The 27,244-nt window shown below is 42.0% G+C and overlaps 3 protein-coding genes across 5 annotated transcripts in view; 1 reads left to right on the top strand and 2 right to left on the bottom strand.

The window, feature by feature from the left end:
• LOC102298959 (cleavage and polyadenylation specificity factor subunit 3) overlaps window positions 1-255 on the bottom strand; it is a gene marked incomplete in the record, with an annotated part of 9,453 nt that extends 9,198 nt beyond the window's left edge. Inside the window, 1 exon segment of the mRNA XM_014330415.2 lies at window positions 13-255. Within this exon segment, the coding sequence (XP_014185901.1) occupies window positions 13-83 (71 nt within the window).
• A 141-nt stretch (window positions 256-396) lies between these two features.
• itgb1bp1 (integrin beta 1 binding protein 1) lies at window positions 397-4,256 on the top strand. The gene is made up of 7 exons (XM_005950486.3): window positions 397-568; window positions 2,120-2,234; window positions 2,319-2,397; window positions 2,491-2,621; window positions 2,744-2,836; window positions 3,226-3,375; window positions 3,460-4,256. Exons 2-7 carry the CDS (start codon window positions 2,163-2,165, stop codon window positions 3,541-3,543), a joined length of 609 nt encoding a protein of 202 aa, XP_005950548.1. The 5' UTR covers window positions 397-568; window positions 2,120-2,162; the 3' UTR covers window positions 3,544-4,256.
• Window positions 4,257-4,614: 358 nt separating this feature from the next.
• LOC102298634 (arf-GAP with SH3 domain, ANK repeat and PH domain-containing protein 2) lies at window positions 4,615-27,224 on the bottom strand (the record flags this gene model as incomplete). 3 transcript variants are annotated; one of them, XM_042218159.1, is given in 25 exon segments in its annotated part: window positions 4,615-6,364; window positions 8,029-8,148; window positions 8,730-8,809; window positions 8,922-8,980; window positions 9,416-9,512; window positions 9,885-10,025; window positions 10,528-10,753; window positions 11,715-11,822; window positions 11,929-11,996; window positions 13,389-13,504; window positions 13,875-13,960; window positions 14,120-14,309; window positions 15,223-15,317; window positions 15,859-15,992; window positions 17,493-17,659; window positions 17,928-17,976; window positions 18,714-18,801; window positions 19,567-19,636; window positions 20,199-20,302; window positions 20,992-21,000; window positions 21,402-21,488; window positions 21,571-21,646; window positions 22,330-22,415; window positions 22,874-23,003; window positions 27,175-27,224. In XM_042218159.1, coding segments are annotated over 25 exon segments (2,511 nt in total), but the record flags the coding sequence as incomplete, so codon positions are not given.
• Between the last annotated feature and the right edge of the window lie 20 nt (window positions 27,225-27,244).

Here is a 27,244-nt window from a genome sequence, read left to right as displayed (position 1 = left end):
AAATTAACTCACAGTGGACGAATCAGGAGCTGGTCGCTTTCCTCGGCAGGGACAATTATCTCTATTTTGCGTTTTGTGGCCATTTTGTTCTAAATTTTTAGTGTCATTTTTAAAATACAAAAAAATAAAATAAAATAATAATAACAAATCCGATAATACTGCACTCAATGTGTTTTCTGAATGAACTTCCGGGGGCGTGTCCAAAATACGCCCGACTGGAATCAAGTCGTGTGACAGAAGTTCCGAGACGGACGTCGGTTGGCTTTTACCAGCTTTGTTCTAACATTTATTAAACAACCCGACGCAAAAAAGAGGCACGGCAGTTAAATATATTAGCTCAATTTAGGATTATCTATTTTAAGTTCAGCAATGTATCGACACAATAATCCGTATTATTCATAGGATTTTTATGTGTTTATTTTTCCTCTGCGTTGCGTCCCCTTTAAGTGGTGTTGGGTGTAGGCTTCAAAGCTCAAAGGGAAGCCGAAGAGTCAAACTGTGGATAAATAGAAAGTGGATTGGAAGAAAAGCAGATAAACGGTACACTGAGAGCACCTCGGTACAACAGGTATGTTTCAAGTCATGTTAGTGTTAGATAATTCACTCTCTTTACAAGCCCCTCCGAGGAAGTCCTCGGCTTGTAACTTTTAAAATGAATGCGACCAAGAGTGAGTAGGATAAGTTTGAGTCACTCAGGTTTTCTTGTAGCTACAGCACTACAAGCACAGAGCAGCTCGTAGTTTGGGTGATAGGCGTCTTAACCTTTGGTGTCTGTAGCCTGGGACTCCGTTAGCTTCATCTGTTTACAGACACGCTGTTCAAGCCGCACCTAAACGAGGCTGTTACAGTAGCAGGTGTAGTTTCCTGTTTAAATGGTGCTCCTGTTTTTAAACTTGGTGGTTGTATGCGTTGTTAAATAGTACTGTAATACTATACTATAATGTTAAAAAGTACAAATAATCTCACAAATTTGTGTTTATAATCGATATTATCAATTTAGGCTCTTGTTTGAGTGTTATATCGTCTGTTATTCTGAGTATTCTGGTCCTGAGTTATTTTCAGACTCAGACGTGATTAAACTCAAGTTGAAAGTGAAATGCGGTTTAGCAGCGGTGGTGATTGAATATACTGTAGCTTTTCTAGCCTTAGTTTAACTTTGCTTTCAGAGTTCCCAGGACAAGTACACCTTCCTACATGAAGAAACTACTCGAACAAATATCTCACCTTTCACTTGTGGATGTTGTTATTTTAATTAGGATGTCTTTTTGTGTGGATGACTCAAGGTTATTATAGTTTAACTAAAACTGGTCTAGAAGACTGAGGGAAAGGATTTTAGTTCGCTAGAATAAAAATAAAGCCCAATTTTTATTTTTTATTTTTTTTTTTAAAAAGAAACCAACTGGAAACATGTACTTGCCAAAGTAATACAAATTATATAAATATCCAAGAAATCTCATGAATTTCATGAAAGATATTTAGCAGTTGTTTTAAGCCAGCCCTCATTTCTTAATATTTTACTTTCAATGAAGCCACTAAACACACACCCATGAATCTTTTCTTTCTTTAAATTGCCATTAGTGGTTCAGAATGTCATCAGCATGTATAAAGGAGGAGAGGAGAACGGTCCAATGGTGAATGTGTGCCGCCATCTGTAAAACACACTACTCTCTCATGGTTTGGGCTGCTTTTCAGCCAGTGCTGTTGGGGACCTTTTCAAAATTGATGGAATTATGAACACAGAAAAGTACCATCAGATTTTAATCCACTGGGCAGTGCCATCGGGAAAGGGCCTGATTGGCAACGCCTTTATTTTCCAGAATGACAGTAATCCCAAAAACACTGCCAATGCAGTAAAAGTATACCAGGGTAGAGAAACGCACAGTAGAACACTATCAGTCATGGATTGGCCTCCCCAGAGCCCAGACCCCCGGTGTCATTTAAGCAGTGTGGGATCATCTTTATTTTTCTTCTTCTCTTATAAGAAAGAGGAACAAACTAGGTATCAATTATTCAAACCGTATATGCTCCTGTGTCCTGCATTTAATTATTTATGGGCTCCATTAACACCTGAGAAGGCAGCCATGCTGCGCGTTTAACTCTGAGCCCTGTGATGATCCAGGTCAGCGGGTCTGGAGGGCTGGATGCGGTCGTCATGGTGAAGGATGTTCCGGAAAGGCAAAAAGCGCCACAGCAGCAGCAGCTCGCAAAGCAGTGAGATCAGCACAAAGAGCAAGGTGGTTAACAACACAAGCATGCAGACACGTGTGTCTTTGCGTTTCATTAAGGCGGCGCTGTCTAATGTTTCTGTCTCACTGCAGTCTGTGGACTCCAGCTTGGGAGGACTCTCCAGATCGAGTACTGTTGCCAGCCTTGACACGGACTCCACCAAAAGCTCAGGTCAGCTTGACTTCCTGTTAAAATTTTGAAGCAGCGTCGCAGTTTAATTTTCTAACTGGTGTTTTTTTTGTTGTTGTTGTTTTTTGTCTATAGGGAACAACACATCTGAGACATGCGCTGAGTTTCGGGTGAAATATGTGGGTGCTATTGAGAAGTTAAAGTTTGACATGAGCAAGACCCTCCAGGAACCGCTGGACCTCATCAACTACATTGATGCTGCTCAGGTAAGAAGCTGGAGAAAGATCTGGGCACATTTTAACTTTAACCTTTCTCCTTGGAAACATGCTGTAATTATTCCGATATAAAACAGAGAAGGTACTGCAAATTTTGCTTCCTCTTCTCATAGCAAGATGGAAAGTTGCCATTTGTTCCCGGAGATGAGGAGATGGTTCTCGTAGTGTCCAAGTACGGCGTCAAGGTGGCGTCGCTGGACCAGTGTGTGAGTAGTAAAGGAATAGAAAGGTGGTACACAGTCATTTCGAAGAGTATCCCAAGAACGGAGGAACATTTTGGTGTCTAAACTACAACAACTGAGCTCCTCGGTTACCTGAATTTTAAAAAGAAGAGGTGATGCAACAGGGTGGTAAACATGCTCCTGCCCTCAATGCACTGAAAAATGTTGCTGGCATCAAATTCAAAGTAATTCTGTGAATGTGCAGTTAAATTTCACACTTCCAACCTTTGATGTGATTTGATTTAACAGTTTAATTTTAACGTAATTTAACTTAAATTAAACATGGCACACAAATGATTTGCAAATCATTTTTGGAAACTGAGTTAACAAATTGAAAAAGACCCCTACTATGTGTTTTTGTTCTACACTCTCAGAATGTGCTGCATCGCCATCCTCTCTACCTGATCGTGCGTATGCTGTGCTACGATGACGGGCTAGGCGCGGGGAAGAACCTGCTGGCTCTGAAAACCACTGACACAGAGCAAGAAGAGTGCAGCATCTGGGTGTACCAGTGCAGCAGCTCAGTAAGTACGAAATGGAAGGTCTTTTACACGGTCACTGTGCGTTTCCTTTCCCTGATGCGTGACATCTGCTGTCTGTCTGAACAGGAGCAGGCGCAGTCCATCTGCAAAGTGTTGTCGGCCTCCTTCGACTGCGTTCTGACATCAGACAAGTCCAGAGGCTCCGAGTGAGAGTTGGGATGAGAGCGAAACATCTGCAAAACCAGCAACAGTTAGACAACCAGCATTGTTATTGGCAAAAATGTTGCACCTTTGCTTTCTTACCCTTCTGAGAGGTCATCTAAAGGGCAGATCTGATGGTGCGTAATCTTTGTTATTGATGGAAAAGTCTGGCGTGAGCTAGCTGTTGTTCCCCTTCCTGTAATCCATCCAGTTAAAACAGAACTGTGGTGAATTTTTCTGAGTCACTTCCCTGGAATTTGTTGTTTTTGTTTTTTTTGCCTTCTCACAATAAATAGTAAAAGAAGGTGTAGTAAGGAGGCAAACGGTTGCATTAAATATAGCTTTGGGACACAATGCAGAGCTTTTATAAGTGTAACGTTAAGTGTATTTAATGTACGCAATGGTACTACATAGTGCTAAAACTTTGCTGGCATATGTTAATTCACGGAAGACAATCATCGGATTAACTGCTCGGTACACAGATGTGACAGCTGGCTTCAAGAGGAAATCACTCAAATCCCTCTTCAGGTTTTGAAACCCTGTGAGTGTTTTGTTTTCTAACAGCAGTATTGGTACAATAGTGGTCGCTTTTTGACCAGAAGGAATGTTACAAATATCGCCTGACTTTTTGGACACATTGATCTTAATTTGTGGGATTTATTCATTTTTAAAGATTTACTTGAGCTTATTTTAAATCTTTTTTTTTTTTAAACTCTTTGTCCGCTAATTGTGCTTTTGTTGGCAAAAGTAAATTTTAACAGGCTGGTAGCGACACATGTGAGATTTTGTGGGACTTGTTTACAGTTGTGGTACTAACTTGACTTCACCTTGTGAAATAATACTTTGGTCCAGTTGAAAATGTGTGTGAAGAAGGAAAATAAAGACGTGGATCAGGTACAGCAGAGGAGCGTTTTCCTTTTCTTGAGTACGTTTACCAGCAGAGGGAGCTCATGAGACATCATTTAACTCTTAGCTTGACAAGATTGTTTTTAAAATGCAGGTCACGAAATATGGTAATGGAAGAAAAAAACACTTGCTGCTGGATCACAAACTCTGAAGAAGAAACACACCGACGCCTTGCACTATTTCAGATTTTATTGTTCCAGTTTGTTTTTCTCCGATTTACTTGCACAACAGAGTTAGGAGTCAATGCAGTGATTCACAGACTGTTAATGAGAATGATTTGAATAGTGTTTGTGTGTGTGCGTGCACACATTAGTATCTGTATTCATGTTTACAGCACACACACAGGCCCAGCTGAGGTTGTGTGACTGCTCATCACCACAGTGCATTAAAAGACATTTACTGCCCGGGTTAACCTGCTTTTTTTTTTTTTTTTCCCCTCCTTTTATTTTCAATATTTTACATTTAAATATCCACAAACAAAACCTGCTCTATTTACACAAACAGATTTAACAATCCAGTGAGTTAATAATCAACACCACCCTCTCGCCATTCACAAATCCACGAAAGGCTCCGATTTCAGGTTAAATGCCTAAATATCAACAATATGAACAGAGAGAAAGTTGCTCTGCAACTAAAATGAAGTTAATTACACTATGTTTAATATTTATTTCACAACGCATTAGATAAACTTGTCTTAAAAGTACTATATGAGGCTTAAGCTGCAGGAAGGGTGTTCCCTCTCTCTCTTTATTTAGCTCATCTGTGAAGAAAAAGTCTCGAGGAAGCAACAAAAGTCACAGAGCTTACTCCCGCTTTTCATCTCATTCCCACGCTCTCATTTCTTTTGCTCCCTGCTATTTGAATATGCTTTCGTTTGCAGCTTATTTCCGTACAGACAAAACATGCACTCGCACATACAAGCACACGCTTCTATTCCTCTAATAAGGCAGATGACAGGCAAAGATGGCCTGAGGTGTCAGGACTCGGCCTAAAGGTAATTACTGCCTGTTGCAGTTCCAGTCAGCACTGCATCAGGAGGAAGAAGAGGAGGAGGAATAACTGGAGTGTTGCTTTTGAACATGACCCCCTGCCCCGCAGCTTAAATTGGTGCACACAGTGTGCATGTGTGGGGGAAAGCCTTGCAGAGGATGCATGTTCCTATTACTCTATGCCGGCTCGGGAAAGTGGACTCTCCCAGGTGTGATGGGCTGGAGGCTATTTTAACATGCAGCATCCCCGTTCTCGATTGCCAGTCCGTCACTGAAATTGGGTCAGGGAAAGGCTCCCTTGGGTGCAACTTCCAGCATATTTTAAGGTTAACTTAGCACCATTAGAAAAACCTCCACATGGGAGGGCTACTACATATGTGGAAAGCTGCACCTAAAAGCAGGCATTTCAGAATTGCTCATGCACAGATATGGAATGTAAGCATGGGGACTAAGTTCACGTTGACAGCTGTTAGTAAGTTAAAACACAACGCTGTGATCTTCTCAGCGCTGTCGCTTTAAGGACTGTCTGTATAATGGAGAAAATGGATGAGAGGAATCCTGTACATACATGTCAACAAGGGAAAAGACAAGAAAAGTGCATTTATTGCGAGAGGACATTCACTACAATCATCTTTGTTTTGTTTTTCTTTTTTAACTGCAAGCATTAAAACCACAGAGTCCGATGAGTCCCCTGTGACACCCAGACTCGCTGGAGCAGCAGTGACGCTTGAACGAGCTCGCTCAAGACGCCAGCGGAGATGGTGATGATGGTGCCGATGACGTCGACTGCAAACACTGGGGCGATGGTGGATGTTTTGTCGGTGATAGTGGGACGTGTGATACTTCCCGAGTCCCGGATTTCAGTCGGCGATGAAGTGCACAAACGTAACGGGGAAGGCGCCTCTTCTCATTGGCTCGCCTTCGATGTGGCCCAGCTGCGAAGAGCAAAGACAGATGAGACGTGAGGTCGGAGGACGATATGAGGCAGCCGTGACAAGAAAACAGAGGGGTTTAGTCTGTTTGGGTAGAAATGCTTAAATTATTTGAGTCAACTAAAGTATGCACAGACTTCATCTAAAAGATGGACATAGCCACGGGGAAGTCACCTACTGGCTGACTAAAGTTGTGTAGCCTCAGGCTGAGCGTTTGGACAAACACCTGGATCTGACTGAGCTGTATGCAATAAGACTTGAAGCGTTTACTGAGGTTAGAAATCAAATCAAGTGAGCAACAGGGTTTGTTTTTGCACCCGTTTTGGCAATAAGCAGTGCTGCCTCCTGCTGGCCGTTATAAAATAATGCAGCTTTCAGGCACTTCAGCATTGGCTTCACTTTTTTAGAGCAGGAAGCTACGCCCATCTTTAACATACAGTCTACGACAGTACCAAACACCACAGGAAATGACAGAGTAGTTAAAAACAGGTGGGGAAGACTTTTCCAATATTTGTGATTTCAACCCATGTGATTCAGTTTTGAGATTTTAAAATCCCAAAACTACTACTTACATACTTCATTGGCTTTTATTGGTGTATATTATAATGCTTGACACAAGTATACTGAGCTAAAAGTGTGAAAATGCACAAATACAGTCGCTCAGTGCTCACAGAGGGGGAAACGAGCATTTGTCACGTGTGCAAGTATCATCAGGATATACAGCAGGCAGCGTTAGAGGCTCTAAAGTGCTTGGATTTAGTTGATATACTTCTATATTTTCTGTGTTTGGCTCAGAATCCAAAGAATACATCTTCAGCTATATGAAAAATGAGCATGTATCCACGTAAATCAATCGGGATTTTGTCAAACAAAACTGAATCAACAGAAACACCATCTAAATCTGCAAAGAGTAATAAAAGGCTACGTCACAACAAACATGAGAGCTTTACACGTAAAAGACTTTCCCCTTTTAAATTACCTTGAGGATAAAGAAGACAGTACCTATTATCTCCATTAAAGACATTTTAAAGGTCGTCTATACCTGAAAGTAAAAAGCTAGGACATGTTTCTGCTCCGATAAAGTTAAATGAAACATGGCAAGTAACAACATCAAATGCTGATCAAAGCTTATCAGAGGAACTACAACAGAGACAAAAGTCATGTTTTAAACACTGTAAAGCATTCTTTCCTCATTATGCCAGTTTTCTAGAATATTTTCATAGGAAACAGACTTTATAGTGTATGATAGACCCGTTTGTGCAGCCGCAGCTCTGTGCTGTTATTTGATATCTCAGACACAAAAAGAGTGATAATGTAGCTGGACATAGGACAGAGAGGAAGCATGGCAACGGGGTCCTCGGGGGGAAACTCTGGATCCATGGAGGGACACAAAGTGAGACTGACTAAATACGGTCATATCTGCAGGGGTGGCTCACAGAAAACAAGTTGCAGCTGGTCAGCGTTCACACAAGGGGCTCCACAGAGGAAGCAGAAGCAGCAGCATTCGGAAAAAGAGGAGGAGGGAATGAGCTCATGGTTTATCAAAGTTACAAAGAACGCCGACATCCATCAAAGAATGTTTAATATCTCAAATCGGAAAACAGTGCAAACATCCAAGATGCACAAAAGAACTTGCACACAGAGTCTTCAACGTGACAGATACTGACCCACCACTCCTGGTCCTCCTCTCCGTCCACCACGATCACCTCGCCCTCGGAGAAGGTCAGCTCATCGGGGTTGTCGGCTACACAGTTGTAGATGGCTTTCACTCGCTTTGGCCTCTGCTTCTGGGACACGGGAACAAGCACAGACACACACACACACAGGATTTCAAGGGCATTTGCGTTAATCTGTGGGATTTTACTTTTTAAATAGCAAACTAAGGCAAAGTTGACGAGAAGATGAAGTTTGTGAATCATCGCGGCACTGCATGGGATTGGACTGGCAAATACCAACAACTAGAAGCCAGCGAGGGGGATTAGTGTACAGACCGTGCAAATGAAAGACGTGCACTTTTTTCTGTTTTTTCTAGTCAATTTCAAATCGCTTTGCAATATTAAAACGCTTAAAATGTGCTAACATGAAACACAAAATGCCAGCAGTAGCCCTCTCACATGCAGAATAAGGCCAAATTATGGAGTCAGGCTGCAGAAGGGGAATTTACAAGCAAGCACTAGAATCACTGAAACAATAGGGAGGGGACTTACACAGCTCTACAAAGGCAGTAAGCCATGAATTAGGAAATAAGCTGCAGATGAGTCTATACTGCAAACTGAATGAATATGCAAAGTAAAATCTGGATGATAATTAAAGGGGGTGGGGGGTGGGGGGGTGGGGTTAATTGAAAAAATAAAAATCCGGGACTCACTGGGTATGCTTTCCTCGGCATGGGGGCTGGAGGCAGAGACTGACCTATGGAGTTCTGAGGGCATCCTGGCAGTTCCTTAGCTGGAATGAGAAAAGGAAATTAGATCACGGTGACAGCAAAACTTTCCACGTTTCCAGAGGAGAAACGGGATCTGAGCGAATACTCAAACAACTCACACGCAATGTTACTCACATGCTCTTTCTTTAGATTCTGTTCGATTTAGGGGCCCTCTGCTGAAGCTTTTATCATTTCTGGAAATAAAAAAAAGAAGGACAAAAAAAAAAGAAAAAAGAAGCGTGATAGTCGTACTAAGATGGAGAAAAGAGCTCTTGAGGAAGCTCAAAGGGCTGTCAGACATTTATCACAACACTATGAGGCCTGTGGGAAGGAAAAAGAAAAAAAAAAAAAAGGACAAAAGGACGACTGTGGAGGAAAGTTATTACTTGTCTGGCTTGATGGGGAGCTTAGCCTAGAAGCTAAAGAAGCGTCTCTATCCACTTGGAAAGAAACGCCACAAAACAAGCAGCCAAAGCAAGACACACGACCGCAGTGCACAATCTTCCTGTGTATGTGTGAATGCATGAATATTTTTGTGTAGCTCAGAAAGCTCTAGTACATGTCGACACGCCTTTTAAGGAAATCTAAAACTTTGCTGTGCATAAATAAATGCACCTTTATGTTCTTACCCTGCGGGAGATTTAGGTGGCACCGCCCGGGACCCCAGTGGCCCCTGACCCGACTTGCTCATGGAGTCCATCTTCATCGCAGTAGGAAGACCCAGAGCTGGAACACAGCAATCCTTTGCTTTAGCTCATTTGTTTACAGTGTGAAGAAAAATGTGACTAAGCTAATGTTGTGATGAGTCAGGAAGTCTGGTTTTAAATAGATCAACTGATAAATTAAGGTCAGAAGAACCTTTGACATATGCATGTGGAAATAAAAGAAAACTGAAGGTGAGCTAAGTGCATGTGTCGATTATGTAAATGAAACATTTAACAGCTTTCTTCCAGTAAAATGTTTTATTAGACGCTGAGAAGAGCTGCGATCCAAACACATCTATAAAATGTCCACTACGTCTTATTAAATCACTTCACTGAGAACAAGTTTCTATGCCTTAAAGGCAGCATTTAAGCGTGCACAAAACTGGGGCCATACCTCCAGTGGAAGTGAGCCTCATGGGCGGCGGCGGAGGATGCATGTTAGGGGGGTCTGAGGACGACCTCTGTCGGCCAGTCAGGTCTAAAGGACTGGGCTTCCAGGGGCTGGACGCTGAGCCTCCCGGGCCGGACAACTGGACTGGAGACGAGATGGGGGAAAAGGAGATGGGGGTTATTAAAATGAAAAAGAAGGGAGACTAAGAGAGAGCAGGGCTGTTTGCCAGAACCAGCGTCCACTAATAAAGTCAAGTCGTTTCCATTTCAGTGTAATTGAGAGCGACGGTTAATGAGGGCAATGAATGCCGAGGCTGGGAGCTGTGGGGACGTGAGGGGGGCGACACAGCTGGCTGTTCGTCCTCTGCTCTGTTGGCAGCACTCCAAACAGACACTAATGGTATTATAGGCCGACTGTGGCAAGTCACTAGATTTTATTTATTGATTTTTTTTATTCATATCACTTCCTTATAGGCAGGCAAAGAGGCCAGCTTCAGAAGAAGTGAGGTTATCTGTGTTATCTGGAGAATGAGATCATCTTTTTCCATTCATATAAACTGTAACAGATTTATTAAATGCCTGCCGGTGTGTTTCGCTCACAGTGGTTTCTACCTACATTCGCCTTTATTTCTCCTGTCTGCGCTTACCGAGGTTCCTCGGGGGCAGAGGTGGAGCAGAGTTGGTGGTGGGCTGAGGGGGGTTTGTGTTGACTATGGTGCCGTAAGTCTCGTTGTTGACCAGGTTGGGCATGAAGAGGCGCTGCTTGTCCTTAGCTTCACGGCCGGCGGAGCCGAGGCCGGACTGTACGTGGTGGGAGTTACTGCTCGGGGTGTAACAGCTGACCGGTCGCTCGTCTCTCCGATGGGGGCTCGGCTGGAGGGGAGGCATGCACGTGAGGATGTGAGCATTACAGTTACACAATGTGAGACAGGAGCACATCATATATGATTAACCTAGGTACCATGCACTTTACACATGCACCACAATCATGAACTTTTTATTGACATTACGTGACATAGGTGCACGTGAGCATTCATAGTGAAGTATGGCTGTCATGTGACTCCTGCACGCTCTGCGCAGTCATGGGACTTTGTCTTTGCCTTTTAATAAAGCTTCTCACTAATCTTCTAGCATTAGTTTGAATGATTATTTTAGTATTTAGGAGATTTCTCATTTGGCTACAACACTTCAACAAAGGCAAAAACACAACAAAAATAAAATTAAAACATGGTTATTCCCCCCCCCCCAAAAAATAGAACCAGTTTCAATTATTTGATGAGTTTTCAATAATGAACTCAGGTCCAATCAAATCTAAGTGGCAACTTTCAGGGTTTGAAAAAGCAAGCCAGCGCCAAAACTGCAGTTCCTCGAATGGCCACTTGAGGCAGGTTAACTCCTGCATTAAAATGCACCATTTCTCCTCCTAGATATATATATATAAGGCTCCTGTGTTAAAATTCAGCCTTGAAAACAACATGTTTAACTATCAATAATTAAACTTGTCCAAAATCCAATCACATTCAATCATTTCAGGCAGCAAGAATGACAAAGCACATTATAAAGCACAAAGGAAATAAGGAGTTTAGTGTTTAATTTAAGGAGATTGTATTTAGTGGAAACAAAATAAAATAAACCTTTTGCAGAAATTCAGAGCTCTTCAGGTTGTTATTCACAGCAGCCTCCCTACAAAGCTGATTTGATCTCTCTCTCAAGCGTTAGTCGTTTTCATCCCTTTCATGTTTGTTTGTTTGTCTCTTATCACTTTTTTAAAACTCTTTTTCGTCTTGAAATCTTTAAAAAAGGAACTATTATTATTCACAAAAGCATCCCTCACCTTCTCATCCAGATCCTCGTCGCTCTCATCCAGGTCTTCGTGCTGCAGGCACCATTCATACTCGACGTGGACGTGGGCGTTGAATTTTCCTGCCAGTGCTTGGTTCAGCTGTAAACACATACGTACGGAAACGCAAATGACTGACAGCTCTTACATTTCACGAAGCGACGATGTGCTTGCAGGATTAAGCCAAGTCTAAACATAGTAAGCTCACCAGCTCCTCACACTGTAGGTGTTTGAGCCTTCGAGCGATATCCAGCGGTGTCTCCCCGGCCTCATTAGCTAGAAGGCAAAACAACAGACACATATAATCACTGTTGTACTCACAAGCCACATGAGCACAAACACACGGCCCATTTTCTCCCTTTCCTGTCACTGTGACAAGACAAATGTATAATTAAACCGTTTCCCACACCGAGCATCTCTCTGGTGTCTCTCTGTGCTCCGTCTCCATTCATTTGTTATCTGGCTGTTTTGTTTGATTTCAGAGCAGAGCAGAAAGATAAGTGCTGTGAGAAAAAGTTGCCACGGCTTGTTTTCTGGGAACCAAGTGTGAGATGAAGATAGGCCACCAGAGAAAACAAACTCCTGGACTCAAAAGTCTCACTCAAAAGCAACTTTATAAATACGAGCAGCTTTCATGTATTAAGCACACTGTTATGAAGAAATTCCATTGCAGTGGCCTCTATATAATGTGCAAAAGTCTTGAGCCACCCCTCATTTCTTTATATTTTACTAGTAAATAGGTGCAGCAATAAGAACATTGCCATGCTGATTAGAGGTTTTTCTTATGTTATTGCATGCAAGGTCAAAATGTGACTTTTCTATATTCAGTTCTGACCAGATCACAAAGCATGAGGCCATGTTTTACACTCACTGTGCCCCTCATGGTCTCCTCCACACAAACTGATGATTTTATCATTTCATTACTATATAAGATCTGTTGTCATTGATTCTTTAGTCCAGTTCTTGCATAATACGGCACACCTCAGCCTTTTCTCTCAGTTTCCCTTCCTTAAGAATGGCTTCTGACACCACTTCAGACCTAAAATCAATTCTTTGCCAAGTCGTAGGTTATGTGTAGGCAGAAAAAATGGTTCATCCCTTGAGTTAGGTGCTTTTTTTTAAAGCTCGAATGATTCAGAAGTCAGTGTTAAGTGGCTTAACACACAAAAAAATAATACTCTGAAAATGATCAAGTACAAGGAGTGGATTGAAAATGATAGAAAATTGTCCTAAAAGGCCCTTTTTGACAATTTTAGAAAGCTTTGGAGAGCTAGTGCTTAAACCAGTTAATATTACAACTATAAGAAAGTCTAACTCCTTGAAATCCAAATATCAAGAAATGAGGGGGGGCTTCAGACTTTTGCACAGTGCAGTAATGTGCAATTTAAATTGTACTGTGATCAAGTTTAATCTGCAAAATTGTTGTTGTTTTTTTTGTGCTTGTGATTCCTGATTAAAATGACCGGTGTCTCAAGCTGTCAGTAAAATGTGAAGGACTAAATGTACAGGGAGAGAAATAGATGGACATGGAAACACCCAAAGCACAATTACCTCAAAACTGTAATTACAATATTTCAGTCCTTGCACTTTGTTAGCTGCTGCAGAAAAAGAACAATGGACTGTTGATGCACTGCGGCTGTGCTGTTTGTTTCTGGTGTTTTTCCTTACCAATCTCTATGGAGGCTTTCCCCCGCAGCAGCAGCTTCAGACATTCACTGTTGTCAGTCAGGCAGCAGTAGTGCAGCGCTGTGCTGCCTTTGGCTGTCTGCTTATCCAAATTTAAACTTCCAGGGAAGAGAAACAAAGAGGGGAAAAACTTTAAATCCCAACACAGAGGATATAAAATCCAGCTTTCTTCTGTCCTGCCTCAGTGCTCCATAAGACCAGGGAGTAGTTTTGCCAATACAAACACTTTCTGTAAAATTGTGTTTTTAGCACGCAAACCACAGCAAAACAAAGCTCTATTGTTGTTTTTAATGCATCATTGTTATTATTATGCAAATAGTTTCTGTCCATAGAGAAAAGAGAGTTAACAGAAAAAAAGTGGATGTCAAGAAACCAGCAGGACTGAAAATAAGCTTTTGGTCTTTTTATGATGGTCCGACAGACCATCTCAGCATATTGATTTCTGGTTGCCTTCAGTGCTGTGTTTACCTGTTCTGAGTGAGGAAGTCGACGATGTGAAGGGACGTTCTGTCCACCAGCCTCACCGCTAGATGAAGAGCTGTCTCTCCTTGTTCCTGAAATAAAACGATCAAGCATTTGCATGAAATCTCTGGAACGTGTGGTGGATTTCAGGTTCATGGAAGGAGATAGAGAGCAATAATAATGCCACAGATTATTATAAATAGGAGGAGAAACGGTACGCAGGAAAATGTTAACATATGTTGTGCACTGACATGCCCGTTGGCCAGAGGAATGGGCTCCATGAGGTCCACCCCCTCAGCGTAGACTTGGATGAGGGAGAAGATGTCTCGGGCCTTCACTGCGTCGCACAGCGTGTGAAGCCGCGACGTCGCATCCGGACACTTCTTCTTGGCGAAACGTTTCTCCGTGTATTTGGCTGTGATGAAGTCTTTCCTCGCCTGCCTGGGGGAGAACACGAGGACACAGATGCTCCTAGCATGTCATCTTGGAATATGCCCGTGCCATCAGGGAAGAAAAAAAATCCATTGATGGAAAAACTAATCTGCTGTCTTCATTTTTTAATCTTGCTGAACCTGGAACTTATCAGCTCTAGCAGCTGAAGTGACCCCAGATCATCACTCTGGTCCTTGTAGGGTGGACGCCAGGCATAAAGGGTGCATGACCATATCTTCCTCTCTTCTTACCTCAATGTACCCATCACTCTGGAACAGGCTAAATCTGGAGTAATCAGATCACACAACCTTTTTCTATTGCTCCAGAGCTGAATCTCACACTGAAACCCTTTTCTCCGATTAGTCTCACTGGCAAGTGGTTTTCTTAAGGCTATCCAGCTGCTTAGCCCCAAACCCTTGAGTCCTCTTTGCACCGTGCATGTGGAAATGCTCTTATTTTCACTATCATTAACAAGAGCCATGAATTCTGCTAATGTTTAGCGATCTACGACCATCCAATCAAAAGTTAGAATCATTCAAGATTTTCTTCCCCCAATCACACTTCTTCCCTCAAGACAACACCTCAACACTACCTTTCCAGGTTTCAATAATGCATTAAACTGTTCTTTCAGAAGTCGCCTTAATTGTTCTCACTCTGAGGATCAAAAACAGCTTTTGTGATTATGATAAAAAGTTGATCAGATTTCAGATTCTTTTCTTAGTTTTTTTTTTAAAACAGAAGAGATAATCAATAAAAACATGTCAAACTTGTTACTTAAAATGTGTTAAAGGGTCACATAAAAGGATCGCAAATCAATGTGCAGAGTGTAAACTGAGATCAGTGAGGAGACGGGAGCAGCAGAAGAGCTATGGAGGTGAGGTGAGGGGATGGAGGAAGAATGGAGTGTGAGGGGGTGACTTACATGTCACTGGCCGGGTTGGGTTTCACCACGTTTTCAGCGCTTAAACAAGCCTCCATGATTTCATTAAAGCCTACATTCCCCACATTCTTGGCCAGCTGTGGAACACACACACACACACACACACACACACACACAGTAATTAAAACTAGTTATGTGTCATTTTCTGAGCCACATCGATTAACTCAAAAGTCATCAGCTCCAATCACGCCCCCACCGGGAGGCAGGAGACATCCTGAGCTCCAAGTGTGGAGCCTCACAGACTCCACAACGCCCCGTCTGACTGTGGCCAACATGACTGGCGTCTTAACACCAGGGAAAGCAATGATGGCTGGAAGCATTTAATCCCGACCGTCCCTTAGGCAGTAAATCACTACACCAAACGGTGATTAGAAAAGCCAACCAAAATCTCAGCTATTCTGAGTGTGCAGACTTCCAGAGGTCTTTTAAAGAGGAAGACGCAAAAGGCACTGTAAGGCTTCTCATTTTCACCCAATCTTTATTTACTGTCCACCTGTCCTTAAAATCTCCCTCTATTTTTTCCCCTTCTTGTTTCATTTTCCAAGCTTATCCTGCTTAAAATATTCCAGAGAGCTCTGGATAAGAAAAAGAGGAACAAGAAGATGGGTAGTGATTTACCAAGAGCTCTGAGGTGCTGAGTACATCCAGTGTGAGGGACTGGATCCGCGAGTAGTGGACTCCCAGCTCCCTGTGTATCCCTGAGCATTCAATGCAGGTGAGGATGCCCAGGTTGGTGGATAGCCATGTCGGGTCTGTTAAGGGGTAAAAAAGGAAAGATCATTGTAAAGAAAATGGAGAAAAAGGGACATAAACAATGCATGAGTGACATGAGAGAAGAGTGTATGTGGGTGAAAAGCATTGAAGCAGAAGTCACTTCAGCAGCCTGTGAGCCAACTTTGATGTGTCCTTGTGGAAATCCAATGGCTGCCTGAAAAGCCTTTTACTAACACTAACACACACACTCACACACACACAACACACACACACACACACACACACACACACACACACACTGCACAGTGTCACAGGAAAGTGACCGAGCTGGACTGCTTACTCTGTGCATGTGTAGGTATATGTGCCTGCCGTACGTACATACTATAATAAAGTACAGATCTGTGGTGGGGGGATTTCATGGGTTTGGGGGATTTCACAAAACTAATTTCAAGGTTGTGGCAGAATATTTCCTCAGTGGAACCACTGTAAGAGTTTTCAATATGAGGAATTTATACCACTGGTGTGCATGAATTACACTACCCGCTCCCCGTAAGTACTGTATACTACATTAAATTACAGCAAACACTTTGCCAAAGCATTGTGCACATGTCTGATCTGCCTCCAGGCAGGCTTCTAAGTGTCCGCTGCCTTTAGGAATCGAGGATACAAGCGGAAGGATGTTAAAGTCAATGTTGCTTTTTCCAGAAAATCTGATCGTGACTGCAGAACTGTGGAGATTTCTGATTTGATCCAGTCCCCTGTGTCAGGAGATTTAAATAATTAATGAAGTTATCGGCTGCTGTGCTGTGTAAAATGCACTCGGTGCGGTTCTATTTGGAACAATACTCTTAGGGTCCACTGTATATGCATTTACTAAGATCCCAGCTGTAAGCAAGACAGAAAAAAAACACCTGAAATTATATAAGAGTAATATTTGAAGCTAAATGTAAAGACTTAAAAATCTTTAATCCGAATGATGTTTAAGGAATTGAAGAAATCGGAAGATCCTCATGACTGGAGACGCACCAACTATGTGCGCACGCCAGCCTACTAAAATTTGAGATCGTTATGGTTTCTGAATTACTACAATTTGAGGTCTACACAACAGCAGTTACGCAATCGTGTCTTTTCCATAAATCATCTCTTAGTACACGAACACATAAACAAGTTCTTCAGGGAAAAAGGAGCTGATACTGGAGGAAAATCCCAGGAAATCCTGAGTTCTCAACGCCTGTAATTCAACCCAATCTGGTCCATTTATGAAAGTAAATGAGCTGGCATCACTATGCTTTCAATTATAAAAACAAAACAAAACATGAAAAGCATGTAAACCTTGTATTTAAATGGAAAAAAGGCATACTTAGTCGTTTCTGGTCTTAAAAAGCTGCTTGTATAAGAGTTTAGCATAATCTAAATTGTGGGATATCACATAATGATCATGTAAGATTCAAACCATAGTTAGTTTTCCATTTGTTTAGGCTTAAATTGAACTTTATTAAGGCATCTGAGGGTTTCCCCCGTCCAACTGTGCCACTCACTTGGGGCTCCGCAGTCACAGCAAACATCATTTCCTATCATCCGCTTGACTTCCCCCAGTATCGCCTTGGTCAGCTCCTGCACGATGTTGTTCTCGCCGACATGATGGTCCCCTTTAAAAGCTTGATTTAACGCCTCCTCCTTACTGTTCTGTAGCACCGAGATCCAGCTGCAGGAGGGACAGAGTAAAGGATCACGGGAGACATGAGTCGGGCAGATGAAAAGAGGAAAAATGACAAAAGGACAAGCACGTGGGTAAAAACAGGCGCAGCTAAGGCAGACACGGGGGGTTCAGACTGGAGTAAAAGGGCAGTTAATGGGCATGAGGTGGGAGGTAAAGTGACTGAGTGTGTGTCAGGGAGGAAGTGTGTGGAAAGCATTGGAGGTGATAAACAGGCGCACCCACACACAAGAGGAAGGAAGGGAAAAGCACTTACATCTGACAGTCCTGGTCGTCCTCGGCCTGAAAGTGATACGTTCTGTCATCTAAAAACAAAAAAAGAAAGGAAACAAATGATGGAATAGAAAAGATGAGCGGGAGAAAAAAACTGAAGAAGAAGAAGAAGATCAGTCAAAGAGCTGCAGATATGCAGTAAAAAGCTTTGAGTGATTCTCTCCAGAGGGCATTAAAGTGCTCAAGTGAAAGGTCAGACTGAGGGCGCGCTGCAAAACAAAAACAAAGTACGAGTGTTTCCATCTTCACATGGGAGTTTTTTATACAACTAAATGAAAGGAAACTTAAACTGTGTTATATCCCTAAAGCCTGAAGTTTAGTCTTCATTTAAATAGCCACAAACTGCCATGTTTGTCACATGATCATCACACAGATCATCCCTCTCTCCATCCTCCTTTCCTGCCATCTCTTTATGACCAGACTTCCAAGCAAGTGTTATTTGAATATTTGTTCGCCAGAAACAAACAAAAGAAAGCAACATTGTAGCCTTTCAATCTCTCTCAGCCATGAAAGCAATTATTCTACTATCATTTTGCTCTTTGGTATTTGAGTCTAGTCTACACGCTGGATTCAGATGCGTCAGACGTGTTAATATTGTCTCTTAATCATCTCCGTTTTCTGCTGCATGGGAAATAATTGAAATCTGCTCAGCTACATAACAAATCTCGGCCAGCTGCTGCTCGAAGCCAATTAAACAGAGGCATTTGGGTTACAACAACACACTGGAGAACACAGGCGGCAGAAAGCAAAGAGAAGAGGCTGAACGTACGTGATATGAGGTCAAAACTCCGCTTCTCTTCAGGATTGTGTTTCACCTGGCAGGTGAGCAGGTTGAGTTTAGCTGGTGGCCGGTTAGCCTATGAAAGAGAGACAGATGGAGGGAGGGAAAGAAAGGAAAGGGGGAGAAGGAGAAAAATGAGAGAACAAGTGAGCAGGAGTGTTGGTTTAAGTGTATCTGACTGTTGCTGGAGCCAAACAGAACATCTGATAAGCAGCTCTGTGAGAGATGAACCGTGTCAGCGAGAGGGGTTGACCGAATCTTTAATGGGAATGAGCCGAGTGAACTGAAACTCCGAGGAGTGTTAACTTGCACACTTTGTCCTTTGATCTGTGGAAAATGTAAATGTGCAGTTCAGTTTTTGCCTATTTGTCATATTTCAGATCATCAAAGCAATTTAAAATCAGCCGGCTGAATATAAAATGCAGTTTTTTAAATGATAATTTAATTCAATTAAAGGGGGGAAAAGTTATCCAAACTCACCTCCCCCTGTGTGAAAAAGCCATTGTCCTCTAAACCTAATAACCTCAATCAGAGATGGACTATTCAAAAAAAATAAATAAATCATAATTTAACAAGGGGGCAATCACTTTTTTCCCCTTCTTTTGGATAGATTTCCCCTTAAATAAATAAAAATGATGATTTAAAAACTTTAAAAAACACTGAACACACTGAAGTGCGTTAAAAGTGTGTGAAAAATGCTAAAAATTCACTTTTGTGCTTTTTCACTGCAATGTATATGAAGACAAGCAGCAATGATGAGGCTTGCAGACAAACTAAAAGGTTTGTGTGTGTTTTCAGAAGAAAAGATGTCGTCTTGTGTTTCTTTCCACTGTTTGCTTACTGTGCCGTGTGAGATGGTGAGGAATCCATTCTTCGCTGTACACTTCCTCTTCTGCCACACTTTCCTCAACCTGCGACGCAGAGACGGCAGCGATTAGTATGTCGCGCGTACACCCGTGCAGTGAATCGGTAAAGCCTATGAAATATTTATCATTATCACATTACCACTAGCATTCACATGCATTAGTTATGACACACGGGGTGAGCATGTCTACAATAAAACAATAAAAAGAATTAAAAGCCAAAATGATCTGAATCAATTTTGACAAATTAATGTCATCTAGCAGGATCGCCAAAGTAACCATTGACTACTTGTTATGGACATTTTCAGCATTCAAGATGATCTGCAGACTGCTCGTTTTAAACAAAGCAAACCACACATCTTTTATTTTGCCAGCTCTTTTACTGCACGTGTGCCATCGCTCCACCAAGCCGCTGCATGAAACTGTGCAGGTAATTTTTGCACAATCTTGCTGACAAACACTCATTAGTAACCCACCAACACGAGAGAGACAGAGGTAGAGGAATAATGAGGCCTCTAAACGCCACAGCCTTCTCTGCGTTCTTCACTGAAGAAATAGTTTGTTGTGTAGTGACTCATCTGATCTTTTGAACGCCCTTTTCTAAACATACCCATCACTTTTCTTGTGAAGGTACCCGCTGCGCTCGGTGCCGTGCTCCTTGTTGCCCTGCGGCTGGTGCAGGCTGTAGGTGGTGCTCTGACGCACCTGTGAATCCTGAGGAAAAAACAGCAAAAACACAGGCGACAAAGCAGAGCTGTCATTTCAGCAAATGAGGTGCGGAAGGCAGGAGCTACACACCGAATTAGCAAAAAACAGTATGAAGTCGAGGGGGAGCTGCACAAGCGCAAAATTGCTCTGGATTACACTGCGCTTCTGGGTCTCCTGCTCCGCGGAGGATTTTAAAGCAAATATCAATTATGTTAAGATTGCTCCTCTCAGCCTGAGTGATTTTGTGCAAATAAAGGGAAGGGAGAAAATAAGAGCTTGTACACCTTTGAAGTCAGAGTCTGCAGCAGCAGCTGGCCAAATTGTGTCATTAGCATTTTAATCTCATTAGCAATTCTTGCTGTTTTAACACATGCAGCCTGAATAGGCTTCATTTAAATACATCAGCTACCATGAAAGAGGACCCAGAGTTTTTTTTTTTTGCATATTCCTTTTTTGTGGAAACACTACGGGAAACAGAGAGGACGACTTCTGAATGGTGGAGCGGCTTGATGTGTGCCGATATCAGCAGACGTACACACACACACAAAAAGATATGACAGCCCCACCTCAAACTTTTCTCACTGAACGACACTGTGAGCTACTACATCGAAAACATCGAGCACTGGAAGCAACGACATCACCACAGGGAACACGAGATGCTATAGCTTTTCTTTTTTTCCCACAAATCCACTTACTCTTCTGGACTTGTTTCACAAAAGGCGGCAGCGGCAGAGGAGAGAAGAAAACAATCTTCAGATTAGACCTGAAGCTGCTGCGCTTTGCAGCATATTTAACAGTTCACTGAGCATCTAGCTGATGAGCAGTCTACCTCAGTTCATTTGGGTAGAGAAGTAAACGACTAATAGCACATGCAAGAAACAAGACAGATGTAAGAAAAGAAAAAAAAAGATGTGCTTCTTTTCAATTATAGTTTAGATCCCAACCCAGAGGGATAGATTAGTAATGGAGTCGTATATACATTAGTGTGTGCGTGAGTCCCAACTTAATGTCATCACTGAGAGAAGCTGAAGTTTAATAAGCAGATTTCAGCTTGTCCGGTACATCATAAAGCATTTGATCGTTTCGTTTCTGTTGTGGGTGTTACCTCCTTCTGCTCCACCTGTAACGCCGACTTGAGGACGTCTCGTAACTGAGCCAGCTGCTTCCTCTCCTCGTCCTGCACCTGCTTTATCTGTACAGACACAAGTCATGTCTAAGTCATGAAGGAAAGTTTAAGAGTGAAAAAAAACAGGCTGGATTGAAACGGCTCTGACCGTGTGCAGATCTGTGGCCAGTTTCTCTATGGAAGGTTTGAGGTTGTCCACAGCTTTTAGACCGTCCTGAAAGAAACTGAATGACGAAGCACACAAATTTATCCCAGTGCCACAAAACAGATTTACAGTATACGTGAGTAACTTTTTCTTTGCAGTGACAGTGGATCGGGGCACTGGATTTGCCTAAATCCTAAAAATATTGTTGATATAATACATTAAAAATAACATCAACTGTGTATGCATACCTCAAACTAAATCTTTACTATTAGACAGTAAAAATATGCTTTTCATATATACTCAATTTAACCACGTGTATCAGGGGTGTCAAACATAGGGCCTAGGGGCCAGAATGGGCCTGGTAAAGACTCCTATTCGGCCCGCTAGATGGCTTTTGAGAATGTAAAGGAGTGCACAGATCTTGAACGTTTAACCACATTTTCCTCGGTTTTACAGCCTTTTATTTAGATAAAAGGAGCCTCATCAACTAGATAAACAATTAAATAACATAAACTTTTTTCACCATCTGCTACATAAATGCACTTTTTTTTTTTTAACAGTGAATTTACAGAAAGGACAAAAGTTTTCTATATGATAACATAATCTTTTTATGTTATAATTACAAGACTGTCTGGATGCTGATGAACCACCAGAACTTTACTGTAATTTTACACAATGTGTCAGGTCCACTTAGCATCAAAGTAGTATGTGCGTGGCCTACGATGTAAAATAAATTTGACGTATATAATATGCACGTCTTACTTGCACTGTGCGTGGAAATACTTGATGAGGTTCTGCAGCAGATCCACCCCCTTCTTGATCTTGATCTCATTGACTTTGAGGAGATACTGTAAACAGATTGAATCCAGATCCAGGAAGAGGGGTCAGTCCAGGTTCACACAGATGGAAAAGCAACTGAAGTCTGAGACTTCAAATACTCATGGACCATCTCAAATGTACACATCCCTTTCATCTCATACCCAGACACTTCAAAAGGGCAAAAACGTAATTTTTCAAGCAAGGCTTCATTAAAATGAAACGTCAAAAAAGGCATTCAGCACATAAACATGCTTACATGTAATGTGATTTTTGTATTCCATCAGGCTGCGCAGTATTCAGTTTTTACTGTTACTTTGACGGAAACTGCCCTGTTTTCTCAACCCACCACTGCCTGTTATTTAGTTGATAAACACTATGCTGAGTACAGGATTTCATACAATTTTAATGTTTCATTAATTCATGTTATATATATTTAAAACACTGGTAACCAAATGAAACCCGTCTCTTGATAATCGCTCCAACTAACCTCACACATCTGCAGCTGGAAGAATCTTCTCTCTTTCTCCATCTCTTCAGCGATTTCTGCCCCGCTGATTTCCGTCCTAATCATCCCATGCTGTCTCGCATGCTCCTTCTTTTCCTTTTCTATCTTGGTGCTGGCAAGAGTGACAGCGTGGCAGAGGGTGTCAAAGAGCAATCAATAGATCCATAACAGCACCGAAAGCATACAGAAGGCATAATGTGAAAAATCAGCCCTAAAGTTGTCAGGCAGTTCATGGTTGAGCTACGTATAAGATGAGAAAAAGCCAGCTTTGTAAAAGTGTCAAGGCAGTAGATGGGCTTACATGGAGAAGCAGAAATTCTCTTTATTAAACTTAATGTTTAGAAACCATAGAGTGTTGATTACATTCGGCGATTTCGAGTGAAAAAAAGTTGTCTCATGACCTGAAAATATCGAGGCGAGCAATTGAAGAAGCTCCTGATAAGAACACAGGATTGACATAACCTGGTATTAAATATGTTACTGGGTTACCTAGGCAACCGGAGCCTGAAACGTCTCCTAGAAACCATCCGTTAGCGACAAAGTGATGCTGCGTGGACGCAGATTTAGTCAAGTGCCTAAAGTTTTTGCGTAGTAAAGTATTGAGCAACACCGAGGGGCGTCGGCACAGGAAGTGATTTCCTATGTCAGTGATCCAGCCCGCTAGAGGACATTCCAGGCTCCAGTTGCCTAGGTAACCCTCTGTGAATCAACTGTATCCTTTGCTCTCATTGATGGCCGCTTCAGTCACTGGCCTCAGAGTTGAGAGATGTTCAAAAAGGCATCCATACGGGGAACGATTAACTCGCCACGCTTTGCTCTGAAGCTCAAGGGACAAGCGACGGGTGTAAAAAGGCTCGGGAATGAAGAGTGGACCGGTCCTGAGATAAACCTCTCTCAACTCCAAAGCAAGTGATTGAAGTGTCAACCAATGAGAACAAAGAATACAGCTGATGTTTGATATTCCAGGCTCTAGCTGCCTCGAATTTTCACAACTCTGTCACATGTCGCCTTGAAATTGAGAAAAGTTTAACTCGGGGGGAATGCCCACTTTGTTTTTTTTACCCGTCATCATTGAAGCTCTCCGACTTTCTCCGAATTTGTGATCAGCGAACTGCTTCCTTTGCAGACACCCCATTAGAAATGATCCACCAGCTATGTCAGACAATCATGATGAATTAGAAAGTAATTCTTGCAAAGCCGACTTCATTCATTCCTCAGTAATTCGAGCTGGTGTCTCATTTCGCCTTTTTTTAAATCACCTTGTACTGCCAGATGTATCGTGTCCTGAAGCAAACACACCAAATGCGTAGGTGTGTCTGCACAGGAGGAACGCACGGCTCATTGCACCGATTTCACTGAGATGATAGAAAAACAAATAAATAAATAAATAATCCAAGCTGCTTGAACAGAAGTGCCAAGAGTCAAACTGCACTAAGCTCATCAGCGCTTTTTTTGGAAGGTTTCCATAATTAGCTGAGAGCTTGTTTGGGAAATCAAACACTTGTAGTTTCTCGCTGATGACGACAATTGAGATCAGTACATAAAGCAGAAGGAATTAGAGCGCAGATGTCGACCAGGGAGAGGGGTTCGACTCAGCGATTCGATTCCACTCGGACTTTTTGCAGGATTCTTTTGTGCACGTTTTTTTTTTTTTAGTGTTTGAGGATGATTACGTTAAAGATGATTAAGGTTAGCCATGGGTTTAGTGTACTAAAAAGGTCAGGAGTAGGACCTAAGAGACTACAAGCCAATGAGATGAGTGATTAGATTTAGATTTGTTTATACATGCTGCCTGACAGCCAGCGCTCAGAGCCGGTTTTTCCCATAAATTCTCCATCTTCCACAGGCAATCAGGACAACACAGAAAAACAACAAAGGGAGAGGGGGGGTGGGGGCAACCTTTCATGCAACAGGTCATTCTTTTGGATGTGCCGCATTTTCTCACAGCATATCTTTTAAATAGTTATGCAGAAATGTGACTGAAAGCTGCGTAAGAGTCCAGCCTGTTTCATGTGCGTTAAAGTAACAAAAGTTGATTGTGTTCATGAACACAATCAACTTTTTGGGATTTCCTTACCTGGATGGATTGAGCATGCATCGAGACATTTTAGCTCACTACCTAATGTTTAACTCACTTATTAACCTTAATCTTAATATTCAAAACTTAAAATTAAGAATCTTAGCAAAAGTAAAAAAAGCAACTTTAAAATTTTACTTTCAAGTCCATTAATTATTTAATGAAGTATTTACCTGGGAGGTATGTGGGTGATTACTGCACATTGTTTGGTAATTATCAAACAAATGAAAAAAATAATAATTTTACTCAAAGAGTGTTACTTTCCAAAGCGAACAAAACTACTCCAATAAAATATTTTGTCTTACCTGTGACATTATGAGCTGTTTGTATTTAGTTGTACAGTCACATTTGTCTAGGTTTCATTGGAGGTACACTCACTAGATACTGTGTTTAGGTACACCTGGGTAGTATCAGGTTGGACCCCCCTCTTGCTTTCAGAAGTGCCTTAAATCTTGAGGTATCAGGTCTATTGGTGCTCTACTGGACTGAGATCTGGAGGCCGTTTGAGTGCAGTGAACTCATCGTCATGGTCTGAGCTTTGTGACACGCCACATTAATCTGCTGGAAGCAGCCATCATTGAAAGTGAGGCAATGTTTTGGTGGGAACATGAGAATTGCAGCATCAGTTTCCTGTTCTTAGCTGACAGGAGTGGTTATGGAGTGAGAGGTTTGACGTGCTGAGCATTCAGAGATGCTCTTCTGCATACTTAGGCAGCAGCAAGTGGCTGTTTGTTTACCAGCTCGAAACACTGTAGCCATTCTCCTGTGATCTCTGACATCAACGAGACATTTTCACAGAACAGCCGCTCATGAGATATTTTCTCTCAGAGACCATCTGGCTCTTAGGTCACCTTCCTCCATTCTGAAGCTTGGCTTGAACTTCAGCAAGTCACCTTAACTGTGTCTACATGCCTAAATGTACCGAGCTGCTGCAATCTGGCATCTGGCATCAATTCAGCTGTTAATTAGATATTTGTATTAATGAGCAGCTGAACAGGTGTATCTAGCAAAGTGGCCAGTGAGTGTATATTCATGGGTACAGTGTTAAAACCTTAGACGCAGTTAGCACACCACACACAAACAGCCTCACACTCACAGACATTAGTCCCAAAAGCTTTTTGGTTTTTGTCCTAAACTTTCTGTTTAGCTTTGCTGAAGGTGCCAAACCTGATTTCATTAGGTTTACACTGCCGGCCTTTGTCAGCACACGAATCTTCAGCCCCGACAAATACAGAGACACGTGTTAGCCAGGCTGTTTGGCTGCTAGCCAAACTGACAGTTGTTCAAATGACGACGGGGCTGAGAGTCCATTCATTTTCACTACTGTTGGTTCAGGAAGCAAAGCACCCACAAGACAAAGGACTTGGAGTTTTTCTACATTTAAACAAAATATAAATGAATCACTTGTGAAAATGAAGCCAAAACACTTCCTGAATAAACAGCTTTTAATGTGGGATGAACCCCTAACAAGGAATTCAAAATCAGGCATTGGGTGCAAAGAGCTCGCAAACAAAATTAGGAAACCAGAAATCAATGCCATGTTGACCAAATACTGTAATTGCTCTTTGACTGAGCCTATGAAATGGAGACAGCGGATAGATCAGATGATCACTGATATGTTTGGATGCTTTTCATATCAGGCAGAAAACTCTATTGATGGCCTCCATTAGCCATCAATGGAGTCGAACAAAATAGAACAAGTTAGGACGGTCGGGAATGGTCACATGGCATCTAGATGAACCCTTAATGTCAGCACACAGTCTGCACTGCTTGATCAAAACGGTTTGGAGAGAAGACGCATTACCCTTTCAGTAAAGAATGTCCTTTGCTGCTTGTAAAATATATGAAAGTGCTATAAAAACTCCCGAGTTCTTTGCATGCACAATCACAAAGGAGTGTCGGTGAAAATGGAGTCTCAGTGTGGAAGTGGAAAAGGTGACAGTGGGTTATTCACATTATAAGGAATTGCCTGAGTTGTTAATCAAGGGAAGAGGCATTAAAAGGGAAACATGGAGGACAGACACAAGACACTTACTAAACATTTGATTTTAAACATACTGCCCAAAATCATTCAAACAAAACTAACTTGAAGTGTTAAACTACTGATAACTACATGAGCACAAGTCATGGACTAACAACAGTGCAAACATCAAATATGGTAGAAAACACACGAAGAACTGCTGATTAGATGCGCTTAGTTTCTTACACTTTTGTTTCGTAGTCCTTCCAGGCTTTGTCGAAGGGCTTTTTCAGATCCTGCGAAAAAACAAAAGGAA

Source organism: Haplochromis burtoni, unplaced genomic scaffold (genome assembly GCF_018398535.1).
Source record: "Haplochromis burtoni strain Fernald_Lab_line unplaced genomic scaffold, NCSU_Asbu1 Contig_16, whole genome shotgun sequence".
NCBI lineage: Eukaryota > Metazoa > Chordata > Actinopteri > Cichliformes > Cichlidae > Haplochromis > Haplochromis burtoni.
The sequence above is the reverse complement of the archived record's forward strand: the minus strand, read 5'-3'. Positions and strand labels throughout refer to the sequence as shown.